This window comes from Cervus elaphus, chromosome 21, assembly GCF_910594005.1.
Source record: "Cervus elaphus chromosome 21, mCerEla1.1, whole genome shotgun sequence".
In the NCBI taxonomy this organism is placed as follows: domain Eukaryota; kingdom Metazoa; phylum Chordata; class Mammalia; order Artiodactyla; family Cervidae; genus Cervus; species Cervus elaphus.
In genome coordinates, this window is record NC_057835.1 from 14,316,262 (window position 1) to 14,340,996 (window position 24,735).

Here is a 24,735-nt window from a genome sequence, read left to right on the forward strand (position 1 = left end):
AGGCATTTAATGTCAGACAAAGGACCCTGAGAAGCGAACCTAGCATATCTGGGACCTAAACCCCCAAATAAGTAAACTGTTTTGATGATCTGCCTTATCAATGTTAGTTAAAAGTTCAAGAGTGAATTTGTGGGGTTCAAATCAGCAGCAAGTTAGTAAATGTTTATTGTGGAATCTGCCAGAATTTGGGATACCTCCCTGTTATTGTTTTGTTCTCTTAATCACACACAGTTTGAAATTTCAGACCACAAAGTGACAAACACGCTTATACATTTTTTATTCCCTATCCAATGCAGCATCCAGCCAACATTCGCACACTTCTGCTGCTGCTCCAAAGTGGGAAGCAGTGAAGGCTCAAATAGCCCAGGCCCCAGACTGACATTGTTTGCTGACAATTGAGAATGGGGAGCCAGGCTACAGAGGGGTACTGGAATCCTGGAGCAGGCTGGCTAGAAATGTCCGGATTATTATTTCAGCCAACAGAGTGGACATTCTGATGCTTGTTATTTCGTTTCCTGGTGCAGAAGCTACGAGCCTATTATGAAAATTCCTTCAACTCTTCCTGTAGTTGTATTCTGTAAACCTCCTCCCACAGTAAGATCTCATTAAACATTCTTTTGATTTGTTTGGGAGACAGGTGATGATGGTATAAATATCTTAAAGAGAGAGAAAGTAAGCAATAGCCCTAATTTTAAAAAAAGCATCAGGCATATCATTTGAATGTGACATTTCATTTTTGTCTCAGTACAGACAGGGAAAATTGTGGCAATCTTGGCTAACACTGCTTGCTTATAAAGAATGGTCTAATTCACTAGAACCTCCATGTTTTTCAGAAGGAAAAATTGTTACATGGCAGGTTCTGGAAAGCTCCATGTGGATATTTTCCCTGGGACCCCCAGCTCAGCGTTTACCCAAATAAATACCACCTAGAACTTTCTTACCATAAAAACATGACATGCATACCCAAAGAAATCTCTGCTCCCCATCCCTGGATTTGAGGGGAAAAAATAATAAATGTTCCACTTTCAAAAGCAACAAGCATTCTTTCTGGAGCAAATAATTTTGGACTAGATCACCTCAAAGCTTTTCCAAGTGAGCTTTCATAAAAAGAACACAAAAATAACTTAAAAAAGAAGTCTTCTCTTCTGGGGACTGGTTGAGGGTGGTTAATAGAAGTAGAAGGAAAAAAATGAGCTTTCCTGGTGGCTCAGTGGAAAAGAACCTGCCTGCCAATGCAGGAGATACAGGAGACTTGGTTCCGATCCCTGGGTCAGGAAGATCTCCTGATTAGGAAATGGCAACCTGCTCCAACATTCTTGCCTGGGAACTCCCATGGCCAGGGGAACCTGGGAGGCTACAATCCACGTGGTCACAGAGCAGGGCACGGCTGAGCATAGCACAGAATAATGTGTGCACCTGGGAGCCCTTCTTCAGGCTTGGTGTTTGTTCCTGGCAATTTCTTCTCCCACCGGCCTATAGTTGCAGGACACAGAAAATGGGTTAGGGACTAAAACATACAATTTCTGCCTTTTCCGAAATCTAAACCCTGCAGGTGACGAGTTTGAAGTGGAGCCACAGAGGCCTCCAGGTGAGGCTCAGGGAGATGCTGCCATAGGGGTGATGGGAGGAAGCTCTGCAGCAGCTGAGGAAGCTGCTGGGCATACCTGCCTCGGAGTGCAGCCTCCAGCCTGAGGCTGGAAACAGCCAAGGTCTGGGGAGAGGATAAGCCATCTCCGCATAAGAGACAGAGGTCCCTGTGAGACTCTGAGCCTGCTGGGATGGGCATCTTCCCTGGGTCTTTCCCAATCAATAGTGAGCTGGCCTACAGTGCAGGATCTCAGTCACAACTAGCTATCAATTAATCTCAAGACTCCATCTCCAGCGGGGCTAAAAGATGACACCCTTTCACTGATGAGGTTAACCTTTGCTTTATTCTGGTTCATGGGAAACACTCAAGCTGATGTTTACCCAGGTTCATGGGAAACACTCAAGCTGATGTTTATCCAGGCATTGGTCCCAGAAAGGACGGTAGGTTAGTGCTTTCCCATCTGTGACCTCATGTTCTGGATTCCAAACACCTGAATAAAACCCCATGCTGAGAAGCGTCATAAAGCTGCCTTTCAAGGTTCTTGCTCTTGGCTGGAATTCTCTTAAACTGTTGTGGCAAATGCCTGTTACCCCAGGCTGATCAAAAACTAGGCATTTAATTGAATAGTAGGAAAACAAACTACCTCTTAGTTAATAAATGCAATTTGGTAAACAAAGTCTAAATTTGGAGTCCACTTGGGGGAGGACAGGAAAAGCATCACCAGACTTTTGGTAGCAAGAGATTGAAAACATGCCCTAAGAATAGTCTGACACAGCCATTCAAACTTTCATTCATGCATGCATTCATTCATTCCAAAAGTGCTTATTAAGAATCTATCAAATATGCCAGATGCTGAAGGCTTAGTTACGGGTAAAATGCAGTGCCTGGCCCTCCAGATCAGAGCCTAGAGGAACAGGCAAACCCACAATGAGGCGGTAACAATACATCACAGTAACTGCTGTGCTAAGGATACGTGCAGACTCAATAGGCTTCTTGCAGAAGATGATGTCTGAATTGGGTTTCAGAGAAGCAGTAGGACATTCTACCTAGCTGCCACACATTCAAATGCATAATATGTAGTAGACTGAGTAATTGTTTACTGGGTCATACTGCATCAGTTGCCTAGGCTCCAACACAGGGTCTGATGTCATTTGCATTCGGTCTGATTCAGTGCAGTAGTGACTCAAGGTATGCACAAACTGGAAAGCGTTGCTGTGTCCTATGTGGAAACTGTGTCACCTGTGAAGTGATTGGGAAAGCTGAAGCCATTAGCCTGTGGAAGAAAAGCGGAGGGGAGTAAATAGATTGTATTCAGAAATCAGAAACACATCCACTAAGGAAGAGTTGCAAACAAAACCAGGGAAGAACTTTAGAGTACTATTTCCAAAGTGGTCCTCCATGGACCATGGAGAGGAGATCTGAGCAAAAACTGTTCCATGGTTATAAAAGTTTGGAATATGCAGAGTTTAAAAGCCTGATTTCTGCAGAACTTATCAGTACCTTTATTTCAGTAATGTGTACTGTGAGACTCCAGTAGGAGGATATAAGAATTTTTTCATCCAACACACCAGTACTGAGTCCCTACTTTTGTGCCAGGTTCTGGCATACACACTCCAGACAAAGAGATTCGCAGAAGAGACAAAATCCTTTCTCTGGAGGAGAGTAGTGAGAATGGATGGCGGTAAACAAACAGTGGATCCACATTTCCCAAATCGATTGGTCCAGAAACCATTTTGTAAAGAAGCATTCCTTCATTCCTGTGTTCCTTAGAACAAGATTTTGGGGAAAGAGTTAATTAAGAGAATCTTGTGATGAAATAGAGGGTTGATTTCCCCAGATTCCAGAACGGAAACTGTGCAGCATCTACACGGATGCCGTAGAGGGTGTTTGAAGACCGGAATATGTGATCCATAACAGCTAAAGTGTTTTTGACTCAACAAAACTGGATATTTCTAGAGTACACTTTCAGTATGCGATTTTATTGGGAGTAATTTGTTATTTGCTGGCACAAACTGATTAAGGAATACCAAAGTGTATGACTATCCATGAAGCCATAGGACCTGTTTAAAAGAAAAAGCAGGTTGTTGGTGTGTACACAGATAAACATGATTCCGAAAGAACAGTCTTCTGGTCATAAAACAAATGATGAGTTTGAGAGGGTTTATATTCTCCTACCCCATTCAAATGAAGTTTACAAAATCCCGAGCTTCTCAGCAAGACCCTATGTTCGGAAACTTGGGTTCAGAAGGATCTCTGGTTTTCATCTGGACTTTGATGATTTTTTTTTTTCTCACACATCAAGGCATGCAGGAACTTATCTCCCTGACCAGGGATTGAACCCATGTCCTCTGTAGCTGAAGCGTGGAGCCTTAACCATCTTAAATGCTGCTGAGCGGCTAGGGAAGTCCCAGAGGGTTTAAACAACTTGCACAAATTCATAGAGCTGGAGTGGAGTTTAGAAAATTATGTTCCCAATGGTACTGGGCACACCTCAGTTTGTGTTTGGGGTCTGCTGTGAGCAGCAGAGTGTCTTTCCCACCTCCTCTCTGAGATAGAAGACTGAATTCTGATATTTCCAAACAGTGTAGAGAATTTCTGCCCAAGAAGCCAATAGGAGATCCACAGAGGGCAGGCTCCAGTCTCCTTCACCTTCTGAGATGCTGTTCTAAGAACATTTAACCCCAGAGCTCAAACCCTCTGCCCCAGTATGAACCCTGCTATTCGGTTTTCTAAAACACTGGTACCTGCTTCCTTCTCTTGGATCCAGCTCTCCTCCTCCATACCTCCTCCTGATATTTGTTTTTTTCTCTGCGGTTGCCTCCTTGGCACTCAGTGCTGAAATTAGCTTCAGTATCCTCAGAGCATATACTGTACTTGCTCGTGTTGGCACCTGTGACTCCATCTTTTATTGTGTGGCTGGAGTAAAGGTTTTCAATAAATTCTACCAGTGATAAAGCCCTGCTCTAGAATTCTTTAGAGCCTATGAATTTAGGTTATGTTGAGTATCTCCATGAAGATTAAGAGGAAGAGTCCAACAGTGTCATAGGAAGAATCCTCATGGAATGGACTAGTGGGCTCCATGAGATCAAAGCCCCCAACTCTGGCTCCAGAGTCAGAGAGTCTGACCTGGCTGCAGAGAAGGCTGATGGCACATGAGTAGAATTCTTTGAGGCTCATGAAGTTCCAATACTTTGGCCACCTGATTCGAAGAGCCGGCTCATTGGAAAAAACCCTGATGCTGGGAAAGATTGAGGGCAAGAGGAGAAGGAGGTGACAGAGGATGAGATTGGTTGAATGGCATCACTGACTACTCAATGGACGTGAGTTTGAGCCAACTCCGGAAGATAGTGAAGGACAGGGGAGCCTGGCGTGCTGCAGTCCATGGGGTCACAAAGAGTCAGGCATAACTTAGTGACTAAACAACCACCGCAACATGGGTATATGCAGGATTCAGGCAGGAGGACCTCCAAGGTGTTCTATCAGCTCTCACAGGCTGTTATTTCATGACTGCATCATCTTATCTCAGTCTAGCCTATGGTCTAACATTGGCCAAGATGAGAGGCTGGCAGAGTAAAGAAGATGCAGTGAGTGTGTTCGGAGGCAGAGCTTTCTCTTCCCCTCTGCAGAGGTACTACATCTTCCACCTCTTCTCAAGAAATCTTTTGGGGAAGGAGATGAGCCTTGCTGTCCTTATATCCCTCCAGCTCCAACTCTCATGTTTTGGGTCAAAGAAGTTGAAATTGGAGCTGTGAGGGGTGTTGCATTTGGCTGGATCCCGAACTGGTTGATCTTGTCACCTGCGGCTAAGATGTCAGGAGACAGAGTTCCCTCTGCCAAATCTGCTGGGTCTTCCTAAGCCAGTGCTGTTTCTGCATCCATGTGGCCACACCCAATGATCAACCATGGTGGTTGTGCCTTTCCCCACCTCCTGCTGTTTAACCCTGTGAAATGGTGAGAGGTTGCAACTGCTTGCATTTTTGCCTGAAGGAAATTAAACACATATATCTATATGAAAATATAGATATATAACAGTCTATGGGGAAAAAACATTCATCAAGTGTAAAAGGTCTAACAATCTCCATCAAGTTTAAGTAGCAGATTCTGGCTCATTTGACTGTCCATGAGAAATGCTAAAAAAAAAAAACAAAAACAATGCAAGCCATTGGTCCCCAAGTCTCTCCACCACCATTCAAGGAAAGAGCACATGAAAATTTGGAATCTACTTGGCTGGAGAGGATCATTTCTGTGGGCTTTTCAGCTCTGTTTTCCCTTCTGTTATTTGTATTGGTTTTCTTTCTCTCAAACCAGGTATGTGCCTGGTTAGAGAAAGGCTCTTGGTTAACATTTGCAAACCGACAACTCTCCCAATACCTGAACTGAAGGAATTCAGTGCACCTACACAGAGGAAAGGGAAATGTCCCCCTTGATATACTGTTTTTCCAGGTTGTGTTTCTGGGAACCAAATGCTAACTTACCGACTTCTGTAGGTTTCACTGAATACAACTGCATGGAATGCTGTTACTGTTTGCAATGCAACCTAATCTGAACACATTGCCTTTCTTTTTAATCCAAAGGGGACTAGCAGGTTTATTGTGTTTGCATGTGCTTTCCCCCTAGACTCTGGCTGCCCTAACAAGAAATTCAATAAATCTACTTCCAAACCATCTTGCACAAGCTTTGCATGTCCAGTCTGGGCCTGAGGAAATTAACAAGAGAATAGAACATACCATCGACTTGCGGAGTGGTGATAAATTGAGAAGAGAGCATATCAAGCCATTCTCACTGATGTTTAAAGACTCCAGCCTGGAGCACAAGGTAGAGCTGGGTCTCCACAGTGGCTCTTTTTCTGAAATAAATTGTCGTAAATGTTCATGGGACTAGAGAGAGAGCCCAGGGGCTGCGGTTTTGGTTGGTGTGTTTGTGTGTGTTTGTTGGGTTTGGTACTGTCTTTTCTTTTTCTCTTTGAAAATCATGAGTAGACCGAAGGCCATGAAAGGAGATGCTGGTTAGATAAAGAGAGCATCGTTTGCTCTTTATGGAAAAGATGATGGAAAGAACAAAGGAGTTCCTTACACTTTAAGATTATTAACCCAAGTGACGTTAGCACCCACTTGCCTTTGATTTTCGGTGAATCTGCTACCCTTGTAACCTACTATATGAGGACACCCAACAACCTAATGCAAGCATTAGTGATAAACACTGTCTTTGTTAGACTGTAGACTCCTGTTCTCCCATTTTCCCAGTTGTCCGCTGCTCAGAGTTCCCCTGATGTACGCAGAGTACATGGTAGTGGATTCAGAATTGGATTCCAGTTCCACCTCTGCCACTTCCTTGCTGTGTGACCTTCAGTAAGTGAAGACATCTCTGAGCAGGAGATCCTCTCTGTACAATGAGGCTGATGAACATGCCTCCCTGATAATTTAGGATGAAATGCTCCAGGCAATGCCTTGATGAGATCAACTGCTCAAAAGTGGCCACCATTACTGTATTGATGATGACATGGTTTCATGCCCCTTCTCCCCTCCCCCCAGCACCAAACCATGAGTGGGTGCTGTCCCTGGGTAACTAGGCTGCTCGTTTGCACTGATGGAAGCTGACAGACCTTCCTTGGCTGAGCACAGGAGGTGCTCGGCATCTGCAGGAGCCTCCAGCAAGAACAGCAGGGGATTTGCAAGCAAATTTCAGGAGTTTGATTCGATACTCTGCAAAGCTCCAGTGAGCAATTTTTTGCAAGTTTGTTCAGCTGCCTGGGAGATTCTACTTTGCTGGGTTTAGAGAATTCACACTTCCAAGCACATGCTTTATTCCCAGTGAGTCTCTTTGATAACTATCCGAAGGTTGCAAACTCCAAAATTAAGATCTTTACCTGCGATTTACAGTTTGAATGTATTGTATCTATGTACTAACAAAACAAAAGGAAAAGAAACACTTTGCCTATTTAACAACCCACCCACCCCCAACCATTGCAGGTGGATATTTCTTGTTAGTAATATAATTAAATGCATTTTCTATCCTGGCTTCTCCATTGAAGGAGCTAGGAAAGACAGGGTGGTCTTACAAAGAATCTTCTCAATTAGGCTGTGTAAATACCTGTGTCCAGAGCTGTACAAAAACTCCTTTATTCATTCTTGCTGAAGATGTACTTGCTTCACTGATGACCTGACCCCTGCAGACTAGAGATCATTTCTAATGTAATTTTATTCAATAATGTCTGGTGCTGACCTGCAGGCACTGGTGTTGGAGGGGGAATGGATCTAGAGGAGGCACTATATATCAGAGGTTGATTTCTGTGACCAGGGAGGTTCTTCTAGGAGAAGCAAGGGACAGCATCCGCTCCTGAACAGACACGTGGGGATTAGGTCACTGAGAGTCCAGTCTTACACCATCTCTGCATCACATGGGCTCCCAGGGGCGGGCAATCGAGGCACACCGGATAGTGCTCACTCCCCTCATGTCACAGAGACAGTCCTCGTTGACTCCTGCTCAGAGACCCTCTCCGGGGGCAGCACTACTGCTGAGCAGAGGATGTATCAAAAGTAGTAACCAGTGGTAATTTCACCCTGGAGAAGGACATGGCAACCCACTCCAGTATTCTTGCCTGGGAAACCCCACGGACAGAAGAGCCTGGCAGGTTACAGTTCATGGGGTCACAAAGACAAGAACTGCAGTTCACGGGGTTGGACATGACTAGAAACTGAACAACAGGCACCATTCTAAGTTATGTGTTTTCCTGGTGACTCAGTGGTTAAGAATCTGTCTGCCAAGCAGGAGATGCGGGTTTGATTCCAGGGTCAGGAAGATCCCTTAGAGAAGGAAATGGCAGCCCACTCCAGTATTCTTTCTGGGAAATCCCATGGACAGAGGAGCCTGGCAGGCTACAGTCCATGGAGTCACCAAGAGTCAAACAGGATTTAGTGACTACATAACAACCATTTCTAAGCTATGAGCACAAACTGACTAACAATGACAGTATGAAATATTGGGTTGGCCAGACTTCGTTAGGGTTTTTCATAAGATGTTACAGAAAAACTCAAACAAACTTTTGGACAACCCAATAGATGTTATAATGAGCCTCCTTTTATACTTGATGAAATGGAGGCAGGGAGAAATGATTCAATAGCCCACCCAAATTCAAGCTGTCAGTATAGGGACTGCAGTCTGAGCTCACTGTGACCCCAAAGCCAGTGCTCTGGTCTGGTCAGGACACTGCCATTCCCAGGAGCCCTGAGGATCTACTCCCCCAGGCCCTTGTCTAGAGAAGGCAATCCTCTGCCATCTTCGTTCTCTTCTCTTTGAACTTTGGATGAAGTAGAAGGCGCAGGGCAGGGATTTGGGAGAGAGGTCAGGTAAGAAAGGTCCCAGAAGCCTTACCAAAGTAAAAGCAGAGCCTTCAAATCCACAGGACTCCAGAATTAAAGCATAGCATCTGTGTGCAATCTAGTCTGTGGCCAGTGTTTCGGTATACTGGCCTATTGCATCCTCAGGGAAACATTACTATCTCACTCACTTTTGTAAGAGAAAACTGAACCTCTTAGAGGTTAAGTAGAGGTTATAGATCTCAGAATCTGGTTGCCATATTTCATCAACTCTAAGGTACCATCGACTGTGAGGTGTTTGGTTTCTACGCAGCACTAAGAAAAACCACCTAATGGACAGAGTCAACAAGGAAACTCACATGCCTCTCCCTGGGTACTGGTTAGATGAAAAAACAAGCAAACAAAAATCCTCTCCAAGAAGTGGAACTCCAAAATGGAATCCGCTTGGTTTTGCCACCTGAGTTCGCACTCTGAATGTGATCTTTAAAAAAAAAAGTCAGGCAGAGAATTTAAAATGGTCTCTGCCAGCAATACAGGATTCCTAGGTTTGATTCCTGGGTCAGGAAGATCTGCTGGAGAAGGGATGAGCTACCCACTCCAGTATTTTGGGGCTTCCCTAGTGGCTCAGCTGATAAAGAATCCGTCTGCCATGCAGGAGACCTGGGTTCAATCTCTGGGTTGGGAAGATCCTCTGGAGAAGGGAAAGGCTACCCACTCCAGTATTCTGGCCTGGAGAATTCATGGACTCTAAAGTACAAGGGGTCGCAAAGAGTTGGACATGACCAAGACTTTCACTTCACTGGGTTCATATTGCCCCCTGGTGACCAGTAGCAGCAATCACAAACCTCCCTGGAGGAATTTAAGATTTTAAGTCTTCACTGACAGTAAGATAACTTTCTGATTTCAGTGTTAAAAGGTAGGGTAAAATTTGTGCATCTTAGATTTGTTGAAATATTTACTGTATTTGTGACACCAAAGTCTTTTCTCTTCCCACTGCCCTACCCTGCTTTTTGAGAGCAAGTTTGGACCATAAAGGTATATTTTCTGAGAGAAAAACTGGAAATGGAAGCAATGATTTTTACCTTGGAAATTCTGTAGGAAGAAAAAGCTTCATTCTGTTTGAACAATATAAGTGAAACTGTTTTCCTCTCCATGTTTATTTGTGAATTGGAGAACACGAAAAACTGCTTTGAAATGTCATCCAGACACTTCTTGGTTACATTAGCTTATAAAAATTAGCATATGTAGCAAGTGTTATGTGAAATGGGACATTTTACCTGCCTCCCAGTATTACATAAATACTTGTTGAGTGATTGAAGACTCAGGTTAGTAAGGAGAATCTTTAAGGAGATTGATTGCCTCACCCTTACAACTGGCCTCAGGCTATATGTTGTGAATCCTAAGATCCAAAAGACATGGGTTGCTTTTGGTCTGACTCTTGGCGGTGGAGTTTCAGGAGAGAAGAATGTGATGTTCTGCTTACTCCCTGCCATGTCATCTCATGGTGGTTCACACATGTCCACACAGAGAAATCTTCCGAGTTAAGCTTCAGAAAGTATGCTCATGACTCCTGTGTCTTAACCAAGTTTAAACAGCACACTTTCCTTCTCTGTCCTCAGGTTTTCTCATCTGTGAAATGAGATGGTTGGGCAGCTCCTGGTAGCTTTCAGCAGTCAATGCTTTGAGGCTGTGAGTTCCCGGAGGTCATGATGAACACATGTCTTGGTTTGCCCAGTTTACATCCGTTTTCTCAATGTAATTATAAATAGCAGCTCCATTCACTCAAAAATCACATGGGTGACAAGTCATGTGACCCCAGGCTTGGATCTTGGCCAGGTTAGAAGTAGTGATTCTCAACATCTTCACCCCCCTGCAACCACATGAGATTTCTGGGAAGACTCCAGAATGGGGGCGGAGCCCTTATCCAGTCATCTAAGGTCCCCTCCACTAAAGAATTTTCTGCCCATCTTTCACTTCCAGCTAAAATTTCCTAAGGGAGCTTACAGATCTCACAGGCAAAAAAAAATTAGAACTGTGATAAAGAGATGTAGGAATCACGGCATTTGTCACATACTGTCAATCATATTGGGTTTTTTCTTCTATTATATATGAATTTTTTTGCTAAAAAAGGTAATGCATTTGCCCTAGCGAAAGCTTATACCAAGCATATAAGGCAAAATGAAGAAAATGACACCTCTTATGATCTCAGCCCACAATACCCATTGTTAATATTTTGTCATGTGTCATCCTAGTCTTTCATGAGTGTGATTCTTTTTACTTACCCATGCAATGTGTCTATTAAAACAGGGCCATTTTATACATCATGCCTTGTAAGACAATGTTAAGCATTCTTCACTTGAACTTTTCCCCACAGTAATAAATATTTAGTTACAAAATATTTTTTGTAACTGCATACTATTCCCATGCATATTTTAACTACCTTTGGCTTTTGTTCCCTCAGTTTTTAACTATTACAAATTATAAATTGCATTGCCATTACCAGGGTCATAGTTAAATCATACATCCATGTTTAATTATTTTCTTGGGATACAATCATAAAAATGGGCATAAGAGAATGCACATTTTAAAATACTTGATGTTCATTCTGAAATAACCCTCAAAAATTGTGCCTATACTTTTTAAAAATTGCTGACTTGATAAGATACAAGGAGCTTCTTCTTGCCGTATTTAAAAAAATTATTATTGAGGTTAAATGTCTTTCTGTACATGTTTTTTATGTTTTGGTCTTTATATTTCTTCTTTTGTGATCTTCACATTTGTCTTAATTATGTGACTTGAATGTTTGTCTTAATTGTTTTCTTTTATTGTGATGCTCATTTCTGTCTTATTGATTTGTGAGTGTTCTTTATATAGTGAGGATCTTAATCCCAGAACACTTATAGAAAGGTGATATTTCTCAGCCTCTACCCCTTATTTCTCTTCTAGAACAAGGCTCTGAATGAAGCTTAGATGAGGAAGGCAATTAATTACAATTACTTTGGTTTCCAAGCCAAAGGAAGACTTTAGTGCCTTTAAGAGAGCTTAATCACACGGAAATAGTTACTGGAGTGACTTCACTCAACTTGATGTTACAAAAACATCAGGACCACCTCAGAATGAGGCAGCTTCTTTATTTTGAATAAAGATTAAGATATGTTTAGTACACACTTCAAAATTGATTGAAAATTTATGTTTTAATATGGAGTGTTTTATGTTTGAAAGTGAAAGTGAAAAGTGAAGTCGCTCAGTCGTGTCTGACTCTTTGCGACCCCATGGACTGTAGCCTACCAGACTCCTCCATCCATGGGATTTCCCAGGCAAGAGTACTGGAGTGGGTTGCCATTGCCTTTTAGTGGGCTGTTAAAAATCAAATCATATCTATGGCAATTAGATTTCCTTCCTTCTTTCAATGCCAGTATTTTCCTGTTAAATTCTGAAATTTTTTCTTTGAGAAATCAAGGCCTCTTTTGGCACCCTTACAAATTTAAGCAATAAAAAGCCTCTTTGTCCTAGGCTAATAGTTTTCAAATTTGAAGATCTTGTTTAAAATGTACCCCTGCCCATCACTCTGTCCCTAAGATTCTGATTTTGCAGAGGGACCTACATTTTGAGAAAACCCTCCTGGGATTCTGTTGTCCTGAGTTGCCAGCCACACTTCTCCATCCTTGGCTGTACTTTGAAACTTGAGCTAGTCACTTGCTTCATGCCTTCAGGTCACGTCAAAAGGTCCTGGGTTCATAAACAAGGTCCACATGGTCTCAGATAAGCCTAGAAGGATTGTCTCCATAAGCCTTCCAAGGGCTCAGGCTTGGGGGTCAAACAGACACTGGTTCAAATCCTACTTTGAAAATAGTTGTAGGTGCAATGGAGACTTGATTAACTTACAGATCATTATTGGATAATAACAAGTTGATAGACACCCCTGCATACATGCCAAAGCTTCATTTATTTCATAAGTGTTTGAGTGAGTGAAAGTCGCTCAGTCATGTCCGACTCTCTGCAACCCCATGGGCTATAGCCCACCAGGCTTCTTTGTCCGTGGGGATTCTCCAGGCAAGAATATTGCAGTGGGTTGCCGTTTCCTTCTTCAGGGAATCTTCCCAACCCAGGATCGAACCCATGTCTCCCGCATTGCAGGCAGATTCTTTACCATCTGAGCTACCAGGGAAGCTCACAAGTGTTTGGTCTTTGTTAAAAGACAGAGGAAAGAACATAAACTTGTTTACTGAGTAGACATGACTTGAACCCAATTCCTGCTAAATACTGGCTGGGTGATGGAGGCCAAGGTGTTTGATCTCAGTGAGATGATGGTGATCATACCACCTGCCCTTCATTGGATTGTTGTAAAAATCAGATGACATAATACACATATAATAGATGTCTGAATAAATGCAATAGTTATTTTTTCCCTTTCTTTCTGATGAATTCTATGCCAATCCAATTCTGGGTGAGGCTACATCCTCACTTAAATCTTACAATTCTACAGCTTCTTTAGAGAAACTACTTCATTAAAAACAGTGGTAAAGAGCAATCTTAATGTGTCTTATATCTCAGGGTACTAGGGTTACGACTTTCATAAATTCATAACCTTGTAAGGTATAAATAATCAAGTACACACCCATAGCCCATAGATAGTGCTTGCTATGAACTAAGTTCTGTGCTGAATATTTCAAAACATTCATTTAATATTACTTTTATTATGTTCAGTAACCACATAAAAACAAGGATTTGTCACACAAAGAAACCTTTATATAATCCTTTGCTGAGTACAGTTGGTTCTTATATCTGTTCAGAATTTCACTCAGTTTTCTCTATCCTTTATAAAGAAAATCAAAGCTAACCAAAGGCTTAAGAGATTTCAGGAAAAATATGTCACAAACTTTGAAATATTTCTTCTTTCCATAAACTCATATTGGAGTTATAATGAGTGAACTAAAATAGGGAAGAGTTTCAGCAAAGCAGAGGAGGATAGCTAAATGAATGAAAAATCTCTTAAGATGTTGGATTCTGGGATTAAGTAATGAGAAAAAATGCTTTTGTCTATTTTGGGAAATGTTCAGAATGTGTTGAAGCACACTATTTCTTATTTAGATGCAGACGAGAGATACATGGAACACTGAACCAAGTGATCTCTGGTTTTTGAAGGAATTATTCCTTTGTAGCCTCAGGTTATTCTTGAGTTTTATTGCTCTAGTAAGGTTCAGACTAATAAGAATATTTAGACCATCTTCCTCAGGTAAGATGGACAGATTTCAAAGATGCTTGGGGGGAAAATCATTCCTATTCAAACAATAGCTAAGTGAGAATCCTTTACATTCTTCATATTATCTTGTAAAATTACTACTAATTCTACACCCTCTAGGAGGTCAAATGAGATCAAGGGCTGTGTCACTTGTGTGTTTTTTTTTTTATCAGATCAGTTAGCTAGCTCCAGTACCACAAAGCCAGCGTTTTCAGAGTCAGGAGGACCAACTTCATCTGTAATAATCTAGTATAGAATGATACAGTTATGATGATTTCAACCTAAAGTTCATCATCTCAGTCTTTAAAAGTGATCTGATGTTTTATGTGTGGGTATAAGCATCATCTAAACCTACGGGCTTCTAAGCAAAAAGTCAAGGAGCAGTTATCATTCTCATCCCCTCACCATGGCTTGGGTGACTGGGTCCTCAAGAAAGGAAGAGTCTTTCCTCCCCACAGTGAGAGATTTGGAGAAGGGTGAGCTGGGAGAATGGTGGGTTGTAAGCTTTGTAAAAGTTCGTCTTGGAATTCTCATATGGCAATCCATCTCCCTCCCCAGGAAGACTATAATACATTGTGTGCATAGGCGCTCAGTCTTGTCTGACTCTTTGTGACGCCATGGACTATGCAGTCCATGGGATTCTCCAGTCTAGAATACTGAAGGGGGTGAAAGTGAAAGTGAAGTCTTTCAGTCGTGTCTGACTCTTTGCGACCCCATGGACTGTAGCTTACCAGACTCCTCAGTCCATGGAATTTTCCAGGCAAGAATCCTGGAGTGGATTCCCATTTCCTTCTCCGGGGGATCTTCCCAACCCAGGGATCAAACCCAGGTCTTCCCAACCCAGGGATCAAACCCAGGTCTCCTGCATTGCAGGTGGATTCTTTACCAGCTGAGCCACCAAGGAAGATCATAATACATTGTCATTGTCAAGACAGATTTACAATACTATGTTATCATTAAGGATCTTCTGTCATTCCTGGGGTGGCATCCTCTCTGTCTCACACTTCTGAAGCTGTCCGTCTTAAATACGCATTAGCATGATTCCTTGTGACTTTGTTAAAGATGAGACCACCTGTGTTTGAAGGTCAGATCTCTTAGGAAGAAGTATACCAGTGAGACATTCCTCAGATACACCTGTCCCTCATAGAATTACCTCCTGGTAATATTTTGGTTAGACACCAAGATAGGAAATAGAGTCTATTTCAAAATATGAAGACTGAAAATTAGTTTCTTGGTTTTTACTGTAATTATGTCTTTCACCCAAATGATCTAATTTAAGAGTGCTCTAGTCAGTGCCAGGTCTCACAATGCATGGATCCAACAATAGAATGGAGGTTACATTCTTTAGTTCACTCATGCAAAATGAGTAGATTGTCTCAGTTGAGATTCTTAACATATTAACTTATATTAGTGAGAGATGTGCTAGAAAACTATCATTCTTCAAATTAGATTTATCCAAAGATGGAATGGGCTGTCAACTGAGGGACTGACTTCTTCATCACTGGAAATGTTCCAGTAGGAGTTAATGGCTCATTTCTGAGGTTTTACCAAGTGAAATCAGCATTCATTAAAGTTAGATCAAGGTGACAAGTAAAATCCCCACTCCACCTATAAAATTTTTCAATCCAAATAAATACATGAAAAAAAAGACAAAAATAATTGTGGTTTGGGCTAGATTATTGCTTTGGTCTGAAGTGTCCTCTACAACTTGTAGAGATGTAAGAATTTAGTAAGTACGTTTTAGCTCATAGTCAAAATTGCTCCTTGGAATAAATGCTATGACAAACATAGATGGCATGTTAAAAAGCAGAGACATCGCTTTTCAGACCAAGGTCTGTATAGCCAAAGGTGTGTTTTTTCCAGTAGTCATGTACAAATGAGAGAGTTGGGCCATAAAGAAGGTTAAATGCTGAAGATTTGATGCTTCTGAACTGTGGTGCTGGAGAAGACTCTTGAGAGTCCCTTCAACAGCAAGGAGATCAAACCAGTCAATCCTAAAGAAAATCAACCCTGAGTATTCACTAGAAGGACTGATGCTGAATCTGAAGCTCCGATACTTTGGCCAACTGATGCAAAGAGCCAACTCATTGGAAAGACTCTAATTCTGGGCAAGATTTGGGGCAGGAAGAGAAGGAGAAGGAGGCAACAGAGAATGAGATGGTTGGATGATATCACCAACTCAGTGGACATGAGTTTGAGCAAACTCTGGGAGATAGTAGAGGACAGGGAAGTGTGGTGTCCTGCAGTCCATGGGGTTGCAAAGAGTCAAACACAACTTAGCAACTGAACAGCAACTACAACAACAAATTAGAGAATCTAGCAGAGTGGGGTGATTTCCCTCTGACCCACCTAGGATGATTTCCCAGGCCTGTCTCAGGCAAAGAAACATAAAAAACTAGAAACTCTGTCCATCACCTTTGTAAGCTAACTTCCCTAGTCATATCTCTATAGATGAAGAATATAGAACGGGCTTTTCCTTGTGTGAGCACACTTCAGTTCCAAGCTTCCTTATGAAAGACCTAGGAAGTCATAGGTCCTGATGGCTCTGAGTTCATTTATGAACATGTCTTTCAAGAGAATGCAGGGCCAACATCCACAGACAATGAACAAAATGGAACACAAGTTCTTCCTGCTCTACGTCCTTGGAAGGGAACCCAAGTTCCAACCTAATCAAATCAAGTAGGAAATTTTCATTTTTAAAACATTTTTTTAACTATTTGAAAGTTGGTGGTCCCTCTTATTCTGTTGCATTTAATAAAATCCACTGTATCTTTTATTTTCTTCCCTGTTATTCATTCACCTATTTAGGCCTTAGGAAAAAGGTTCTTTATTTTGCTTTGCTTTGTGATGAGGATCCATAAATTAATCATGAAAATGCAGCAGTGCCAATGTATTAGACTGATTCATGAAGTGTTTTAAGGTCCATTCTTTGCCCAGATCATGCTTCACTTTCATTCTAATGAAGATTTACATAGACTCAAATTTTTAACACGTTTTCTTTCTTTGTATTGTAAACCACATCACTGAAATATGATCGTTCGCCTTGTGAAGATGATTTTATCTTAAAAACAGCAAAATCTCAGCAGATAAATGTTAAGTAGTTAGAATAGGAAAAAAGAGTCCAGAATGGTGGTGGCTAAAAGACAAGGAAGGGAAAAGCCCCCGAAAATAGAACAAAGGATGGTCCGAGGACTGGAGTAGGGACCTCAGGTAGAACAAACAGCATTCCTGGCTAGCCCAATTTACATAGGGCAGACCCAGGGGAGGAGAAGAAATGTGTAAAAAGAGGAGCCAAGGGTCCAGGGGTGTCTCTCTCGCTCGCTCTCTCTCGCTTGCTCTCTTTTCTCCTCATCTTTTGGATTGGCATGCCCTCACGCCTCAAGGATGTATTTTCCTTTATTTTCTAAATAAAACTGAGCTGTAACATGGAGCTGTAACTCTGATCTGCCTGAGAGCTGTGACACCGTCTGTCCAAGAGCTGCGATTGTGACATGGTCTGTCCAAGGGCTGTGATGCTGGTCCATCGCTTCAGATTTTTGTTGTGATGAGACAGAACCGAGGAAATTACACACTTCCCTGACATAGAATGGACTTCCCTGGCGGCTCAGATGGTAAAGTGTCTGCCCGCAATGTGGGAGACCCAGGTTTGATCCCTGGGTCGGGAAGATCCCCTGGAGAAGGAAATGGCAACCCACTTCAGTACTCTTGCCTAGAAAATTCCATATGGAGGAGCCTGGTGGGCTACAGTCCAAGGGGTCGCAAAGAGTCAGACACGACTGAGCGACTTCACTTTCTTTCTTTCCCGACATAATATGGCCGATGAGACCTTGAACTTTGGGGTCAAACAGTCTAGAGTCCCTCTTTACAATCTGTGAGGTCCTGCTTGTGTTACTCAATAATTCTAATTTTCAGTTTCATTATCTGCAAAATGGGGATATGATAAATACAATCTTCTTAAAAATGTTGATATGATAATTAAATGAGATCATCCACAAGAAGCACATTGCCTATTGCCTACTCATTATTATTCAATTTGTTATACTAGATTTTGGCTCTTTTCTGAACTGACCCTTTCCTGAATCAACCAAAACCCTACACATTGAAAAATAATAGTAGTTGTTCCTTTCTATCAGCAGGGCATTGATTCCAGGACCATAGATACCAAGATCATACAATGATGTAGTATTTGCACATAATCTACACGCATCCTCTCATATACTTCAAATCATCTCTAATTTGCGTACAATTCAATGCTATGTTAATAGTTGCAGATACAGTGTAAATACTATGTAAATAATTACCAGTGAGTAGCAACTTCAGGTTTTGCTTTGGGAAACTTTCTGGAATTTTTTTTTTCACGAATATTTTTGATTTGTGGTTGTTTGAATCTGCTGGTGTGGAACCCCTGGATACAAAGGGCTACCTATAATCAAAATTCTAATCTAAGCTCTCAAAGGAAGCATTTGTAATTTGTTCCAAGTATTATGGCCTTTTTAATGGGTATTAATCTCATCCACAGTTAGCTCAGTTACTGTCTTCAGGCCATTTCCTGTCCAAAGACAATGGTGTAGTAGAGCAAAAACTCCACTAGGAGCCAGGAGATGTGTCTTATTGTCTGAACTTTGCCACCAACCACTTGATTGACTTTGACCTGTTCTTTCCCATCTCTGATTCTCAAGTTCCTCATTTTTAATGTATGCAATGGCCAAGTCCTCTTATACATCAAGGACTTGGTGAATTATAAGGGCCCAGTGGTCATTTCCAAGGACACTTTTTCCAAAGGTCCACGGAGAAAGGACAATTCTACCTGTTTGGTGAAGGATCTTTTAGGAGGCAAAGGAAGGAATAAGGACAAAGTCTTTTCCTAAGACAAAAGATCACATAGGAGATTGTAATTCCCATTAGAAGAATCCTTTCTAACATGATGGACCCATCAGTCAGCAACATTTTGGGGCGCCCTATTGAGTGCAAGGTACAGTTATGTACAGAAAAATCGAAGACAGTATTCTAGAAAGCAACACTTGCAAGAAAATGTAACAAATACAGTAAGTCCCTTACATACGAGTGTTTATGCTGAGAACTTTCAAAGATGCAAGCGTGTGTTCTTCAGTGTTAGGTGGGAGTGAACTTGCAGCTTGCCCTCTGCCTCCTACTGCTGACGACCCTTCAGCCCTGCCATCTCCCACCTCCTCTGTCTCCTCCATCAGTAACTCTTCTTGTCTGTTCACTCGATGCCAGCCCCTGTATGCCAAATGTTGTACTTTCCAAGGTACTGAAGATTGAAAATGCATTCTTTATTTTCTGTGTTTGTTTGCTTTTTACATATGCTATTTTTGTGAAAAGTACTATAAGCTTATTACAGTATAATACCATAGAGCGATTATGTTACTTACCTAGATTAACTTTGTTGGACTTACGAGCAAACTGGACTTACACACTCTTGGAAAGGAACTCATTTATATGTAGGGGACTTACTGTATAGCAATAAAATATGTATAATTCATTGATTATAGTAAATAATTATATAAGGTTACCATGTGCTATATCCACGACTATAAGCACCTTATGTAAATTGACTCATTTCATCCTCCCAGCAACCCACCCAAGATAGCTTTTATTACTGTCCCCTTTTTCTGGGTGAGGAAACTGTGACATGGAAAACTTGGTAAATTTGTCCAAGGTTACGTTGCTCCTAAGTGTTGAAGCTTGGATTCAAACCCTGGTAGTCAAGCTCTAAATTACGCCATGCTCACCACTAAGACATAAAGGAGTAAATGGGGCCAAGTGAGGACAGAGAAGAGGCAAGATAAAGAGTCTAACTATGGCAGGAAGGAGAATACGTGTAACTTAATATAGCTGTGAACCAGAGCCTTCAGATCTTCACAAGTCAAGAGGAAGTGAAATGAATCACCACTCAGTCTCAGCACCCTCTCATTCTAAGCCAATTAGGGATGTTCTTTCCACAGTTCTGTCTCCTTTGCATTTCCAAAGTAACAATGCACTCCATTATGAAACCAATATTTTATACTTAATTGGTCTCATCTTCACAAATCTTATAAGTTTCTTCCTTTCTGTGACCTGTGCTAAGCACTGGAGCTCAAACATGAAAATGATAGCAGTTATTATTAAATTCTAGCATAACAAAATACAGTAAAATGGAACAGCTTTGCAAAACCTATGAATTATATTCATTTCCCCATTTGACAGATAAGAAAACTGAGGTTGAAAGGAATTGGCTTTGTTCACTGTGAAACACTGACAGGGTGGAGGCTTTGGGGGCCAAGTAAGTCCTCCTACTTTATCACCAACCAACTTGCCATTTGAAGAAAATGAGCTTGCTCAAAATCATGTTCACTGAGTCAGTGATGCCATCCAACTATCTCATCCTCTGCTGCCCTCTTCTCTTCCTGCCCCCGATCTTCCCAGCATCAGGGTCTTTTTCAGTGAGTCAGCTCTTCACATCAGGTGGCCAAAGTATTGGAGCTCCAGCTTCAGCATCAGTCCTTCCAATGAATAGTCAAGGGTTGGTTTCCTTTAAGATTGACTGGCTTGATTTCCTTGCAGTCCAAGGAATTCTCAGGAGTCTTCTTTAGCACTAGTTTGAAAGCATCAATTCTTCGGCACTCAGCCTTCTTTATGGCCCAACTCTCTCAACTGTACATGACTACTGGAAAAACCATAACTTTGACTATATGGACTTTGTCAGCAAAGTGATGTCTCTGCTTTTTAATATGCTGTCTAGGTTTGCCATAGCTTTTCTTCCAAGGAGCAAGAGTCTTAATTTAATGGCTGCAGTCATTGTCCACAGTGATTTTGGAGCCCAAGAAGATAAATTTTGTCACTGTTTCCATTTTTTCCCCACTTATTTGCCATGAAGTGATGGGACCGGATGCCATGATCTTAATTTTTTGAATGTTGAGTTTTAAGCCAGCTTTTTCACTCACCTCTTTCAACTTCATCAAGAGGCTCTTTAGTTCCTCTGCTTTCTGCCATTATGGGGGATTATATACAAGAAAAATTATTATCATTGTTTTTAAAATCGCATTATCAAATCTATGTAACCAAGTTGGTTTGAAATCAGTCAACAAAGAATAATTAGGTCTTGTGCAATTGGTTGTTAGAAAGAATTCAGACATTTATCATTCTTTGAATTAACTGCTTTGTGACTAGCTCTTATTTTGAAGTGGGTATGTGTGGGTCTCTCTGATGGTGCCCTTTCTTAGGCAGTGCTCTGGAAAACTGTCAGTAACATGAATTTTCTATCATTTTATCAAGAGTGAAGGTGCTTCGTGATTTTTCAGGGACATGTTCACCTCTAGGTATGGAGCAGGTTGTCAGCAAACAGGCACTGGACTCAGCACCAGTGAGTAGAAAAAACATTGCCCTCTGACAGCAATGAATGTGCAGTTTCTGAGCTGCGTTGGTGCCTGCACCATGGAGTTCACTAACTGCAGGTCATTTCCACTCTCCAAATCACAGCCATGACACTGAGCAGCAAGTTCAGTCTAAAACCCAGACCACACCAAGGAGTAGGCAAGAGAGTAAAAATCATGCTACCAGGGATTGGACTCCCAACAACAAGTTGGACTGATTTTACTATTTCATTGACCCAAGCAAGTCTTCTTTTGGTATTAGGGACATAGAACATGAGAACTCTATTTACTGGCTTCCTTCATAAAATCATGGTGAAATTCAAATTGGGAATCAAAGACATTGCAGTCAGACTTAGCTTTCTGTTCCCACTCCTCAAAATGTTGTGTGCTATGTGGGCTATGGTGAGTTACTAGACCTCTCTGGCATTAAGAGAAAAAGAGGGACTTGGTTGTAGGCTAACTTTAAGATCTTTTTCAGTTTTAAAAAATCCTTTCTTCCTTCTGAAGGAATTGGATTATTCCTCAGTTTAGTGACTCAAAGACAGTTCAGGAAACTAGGCAGGACTAAGACAAGTATATACACGTTCAGTGCTGACCTTCCAGAAGCTTTTAAGGGTGGACAATGAAATTACTGAGTACTCTGGATAATCAAAATAAAGTTAGCACCATTCCCCAGGGCCACCTCGAGCAGACAACAGAAGGACAATCAAGCATATTGGTCCATCAGTCTTGGTTTCTCTTGTACAAAATGAAAGGACTGCCCTTGCTGGAGATTTTCTTGGCCATTTTCTATTCTAAGACTCCATGATTTTATTTTTCAATAGTTTTCATGAAAAAGGGAGGCAGAAGGACTCTATGGTCAAAAATTTCCTTTTGTCCCCAAGAGCAAGATCCTTAAATGACTTAACGTTTACTCATGAAGAAAGTCCATGTGAATTTGATTTGCTACGTATATGGATGTGTGCTCTTCTGTTTTGTTCAGATGATGTGAGTTCAGAGGAAGGAAGAGAACTGATTTATAAACTCATGCAAAGTCCCTCTCCCATTCCCTTTTGCTATAAAGGAAATTGGTTCCCTTTTGCTATAAAGGAAATCATATTCACCCCTGGGCTCTCACTGGAAGGCTGGTGGGAGGGATGGAGGTAATGCCCGCAAAGATTTATTAACATATGGATGACTCTTAATGTCAAATATATATATGTGTATATATATATACACACATATATATATATATAAATGCCTTATCTTTTCTTGATGTTTCCCCCTGACTCCAAACACTGGTAAAAACTTAACTTTTCCAAGAGACCAACGCTGCTGCAATGTAATTCATTCTCCCTTTTTTTTTAATTACAGTATTCTCAAATGAGGGATGAAGTATTCAAATCAAACTTGGTCTGTGCATTTATCGTTCTTCTATTTATCACGGCAATACAAAGCTTGCTTCCTTCTTCAAGGTAAATATAAAAGGACTGAGTTATCAGATGAAATGTCTCTGAGAGCTGATGGGCCCTCACCTGGAGCCAGCCACTGACCTTTTCAAGGGATCGGAATTTGAAATAACAGGATCTCAGATTCATAGCCAAATATTTGATGATAGCAGGGTCTGTTTTGGTTGTATAACTCTGCATAATAACCTCATTACTCTCCCAAGGCAAGAGCTTTTTCCCAATCTCAATAGAAACAACAACAAAAATCAACATAGGGTTCCCTCGTATTTGACATGGCACCCATGAATGCAGAAAGTAAGTATAAATCCCTCCATCACCATCAATGGGTCCCTTTGTTAACTGCATCTTTATTGTTCATAGATAGAGTATCCTAGCTTTCAGGGTCAGCAAAATTGGCACTCTCATAATACTGCAATCAAATATATGTGGCCATTCCCTGATCCAAATTCTTTACATATACCAACACATTTAATTCTCATGACAACCCTATGGGGTAAGTACTATTATTATCCCCACTTAAAAAGGAGAAAACTGAGGCTCAGGGTAGTGAATAGAGTTGCCTAACATCTCACAGTTAAAAAATGTTACAGCCTAGATTCAAACCAGATTGCACAGCCTGGAGATCTTAACACTCTATTAGACACAGACTTGCATCATACAGGTTACAGGTGCAAGAGCCAGCATTTGAATTTAGTTCTAGATTCATCCAATGGCCATGTTTTTTGCTGTCTCCTGTACGGGAAGGTAGCACTTGCCTGTTTTTTCAGATAAATTCCCTTCCCCCTAAACTTGCCAGGAATTTCCCCCTGTTGCATGGTTAAAAATAACATCAACAAATATTAGTTGAATGTCTAATACAGGCAATGCAACTCGCCGGCCCCTCGGGATGGTATCATTTTGCAGGAGGAAGTCTGCATCTCCTAAGACATAATTTAGTGAGAGAGAGAGATTTTAATAATGGCTTCCAGTTACTGAGCATCTATTATGTGCTAAACCCTTCACACAGATTGTCTCAATAAAGCTTCAAAAATAACCAATAAGTGAGGCAGCATTCTAATCCCCATCCATATGGTGATGGAGCTGGATTAACAGAGACAGTCTGTGCTTTTAATTACTTAATTGGTTTATGCCAAAATCAGTGATTCATCCTGCCTAGGTGGTTTAAAGAAAGTTGGCAGAAGGGTTGATGTTTTGAGCTGAGCAGGATGAGGGAAAAAGAGTGGAAGGGTGTTCCCAGTTTAGAAAACAGTGCAGGAAAAAGCCCAGGGATGTGAAAAACCTCGTGTCTGTAACACAGTGAGTAAGTGGAAGACTCTAGAGCATTTGTAAAGCATTTGTACAAGGATTTGGTGGGGGCCATGGCTGGATAGGGAGGTAACCAGCAGGAGTTCAATGTCAGCATGCTATGTTAAGGAATTTTATAATTGAATCTGGAAGTAAGAAGGAGACCCTGAAGGTTTTTGAGGACTGTTATAGCACAATTCTGTGAAAGAAAGATGTTCGACTCGAGGGCATGGCAATGCTTGACCTTTTCCTGATTAGCAAGGATATAAGGAGAAAGAATCAAACCAGTCAGTCCTCAAGGAAATAAACCCTGAATATTCATTGGAATGACTGATGCTGAAGCTGAATCATCTTTGACCACTTGATGTGAAGAGTCAACTCATTGGAAAAGACACAGATGCTGGGAAAGATTGAAGGCAAAAGGGAAGGGGGGCAGTGGAGGATGAGATGGTTAGATGGCATCACTGACTCAATGGATATGAAT

At 41.4% G+C, this 24,735-nt stretch overlaps 1 protein-coding gene across 4 annotated transcripts in view; it reads left to right on the forward strand.

Moving 5' to 3' along the window:
• The window catches only part of ADCY8 (adenylate cyclase 8), a 226,972-nt gene that overhangs the window by 134,673 nt on the left and 67,564 nt on the right, over positions 1 to 24,735 (forward strand). For 3 of the 4 annotated variants that reach the window (XM_043880380.1, XM_043880381.1, XM_043880382.1), the window contains exons 8-9: positions 6,206 to 6,403; positions 22,873 to 22,973. In XM_043880380.1, coding sequence (XP_043736315.1) covers positions 6,206 to 6,403; positions 22,873 to 22,973 — 299 coding nt within the window. The remainder of the gene's footprint in view (positions 1 to 6,205; positions 6,404 to 22,872; positions 22,974 to 24,735) is intronic. The other variant, XM_043880383.1, reaches the window with a different exon arrangement.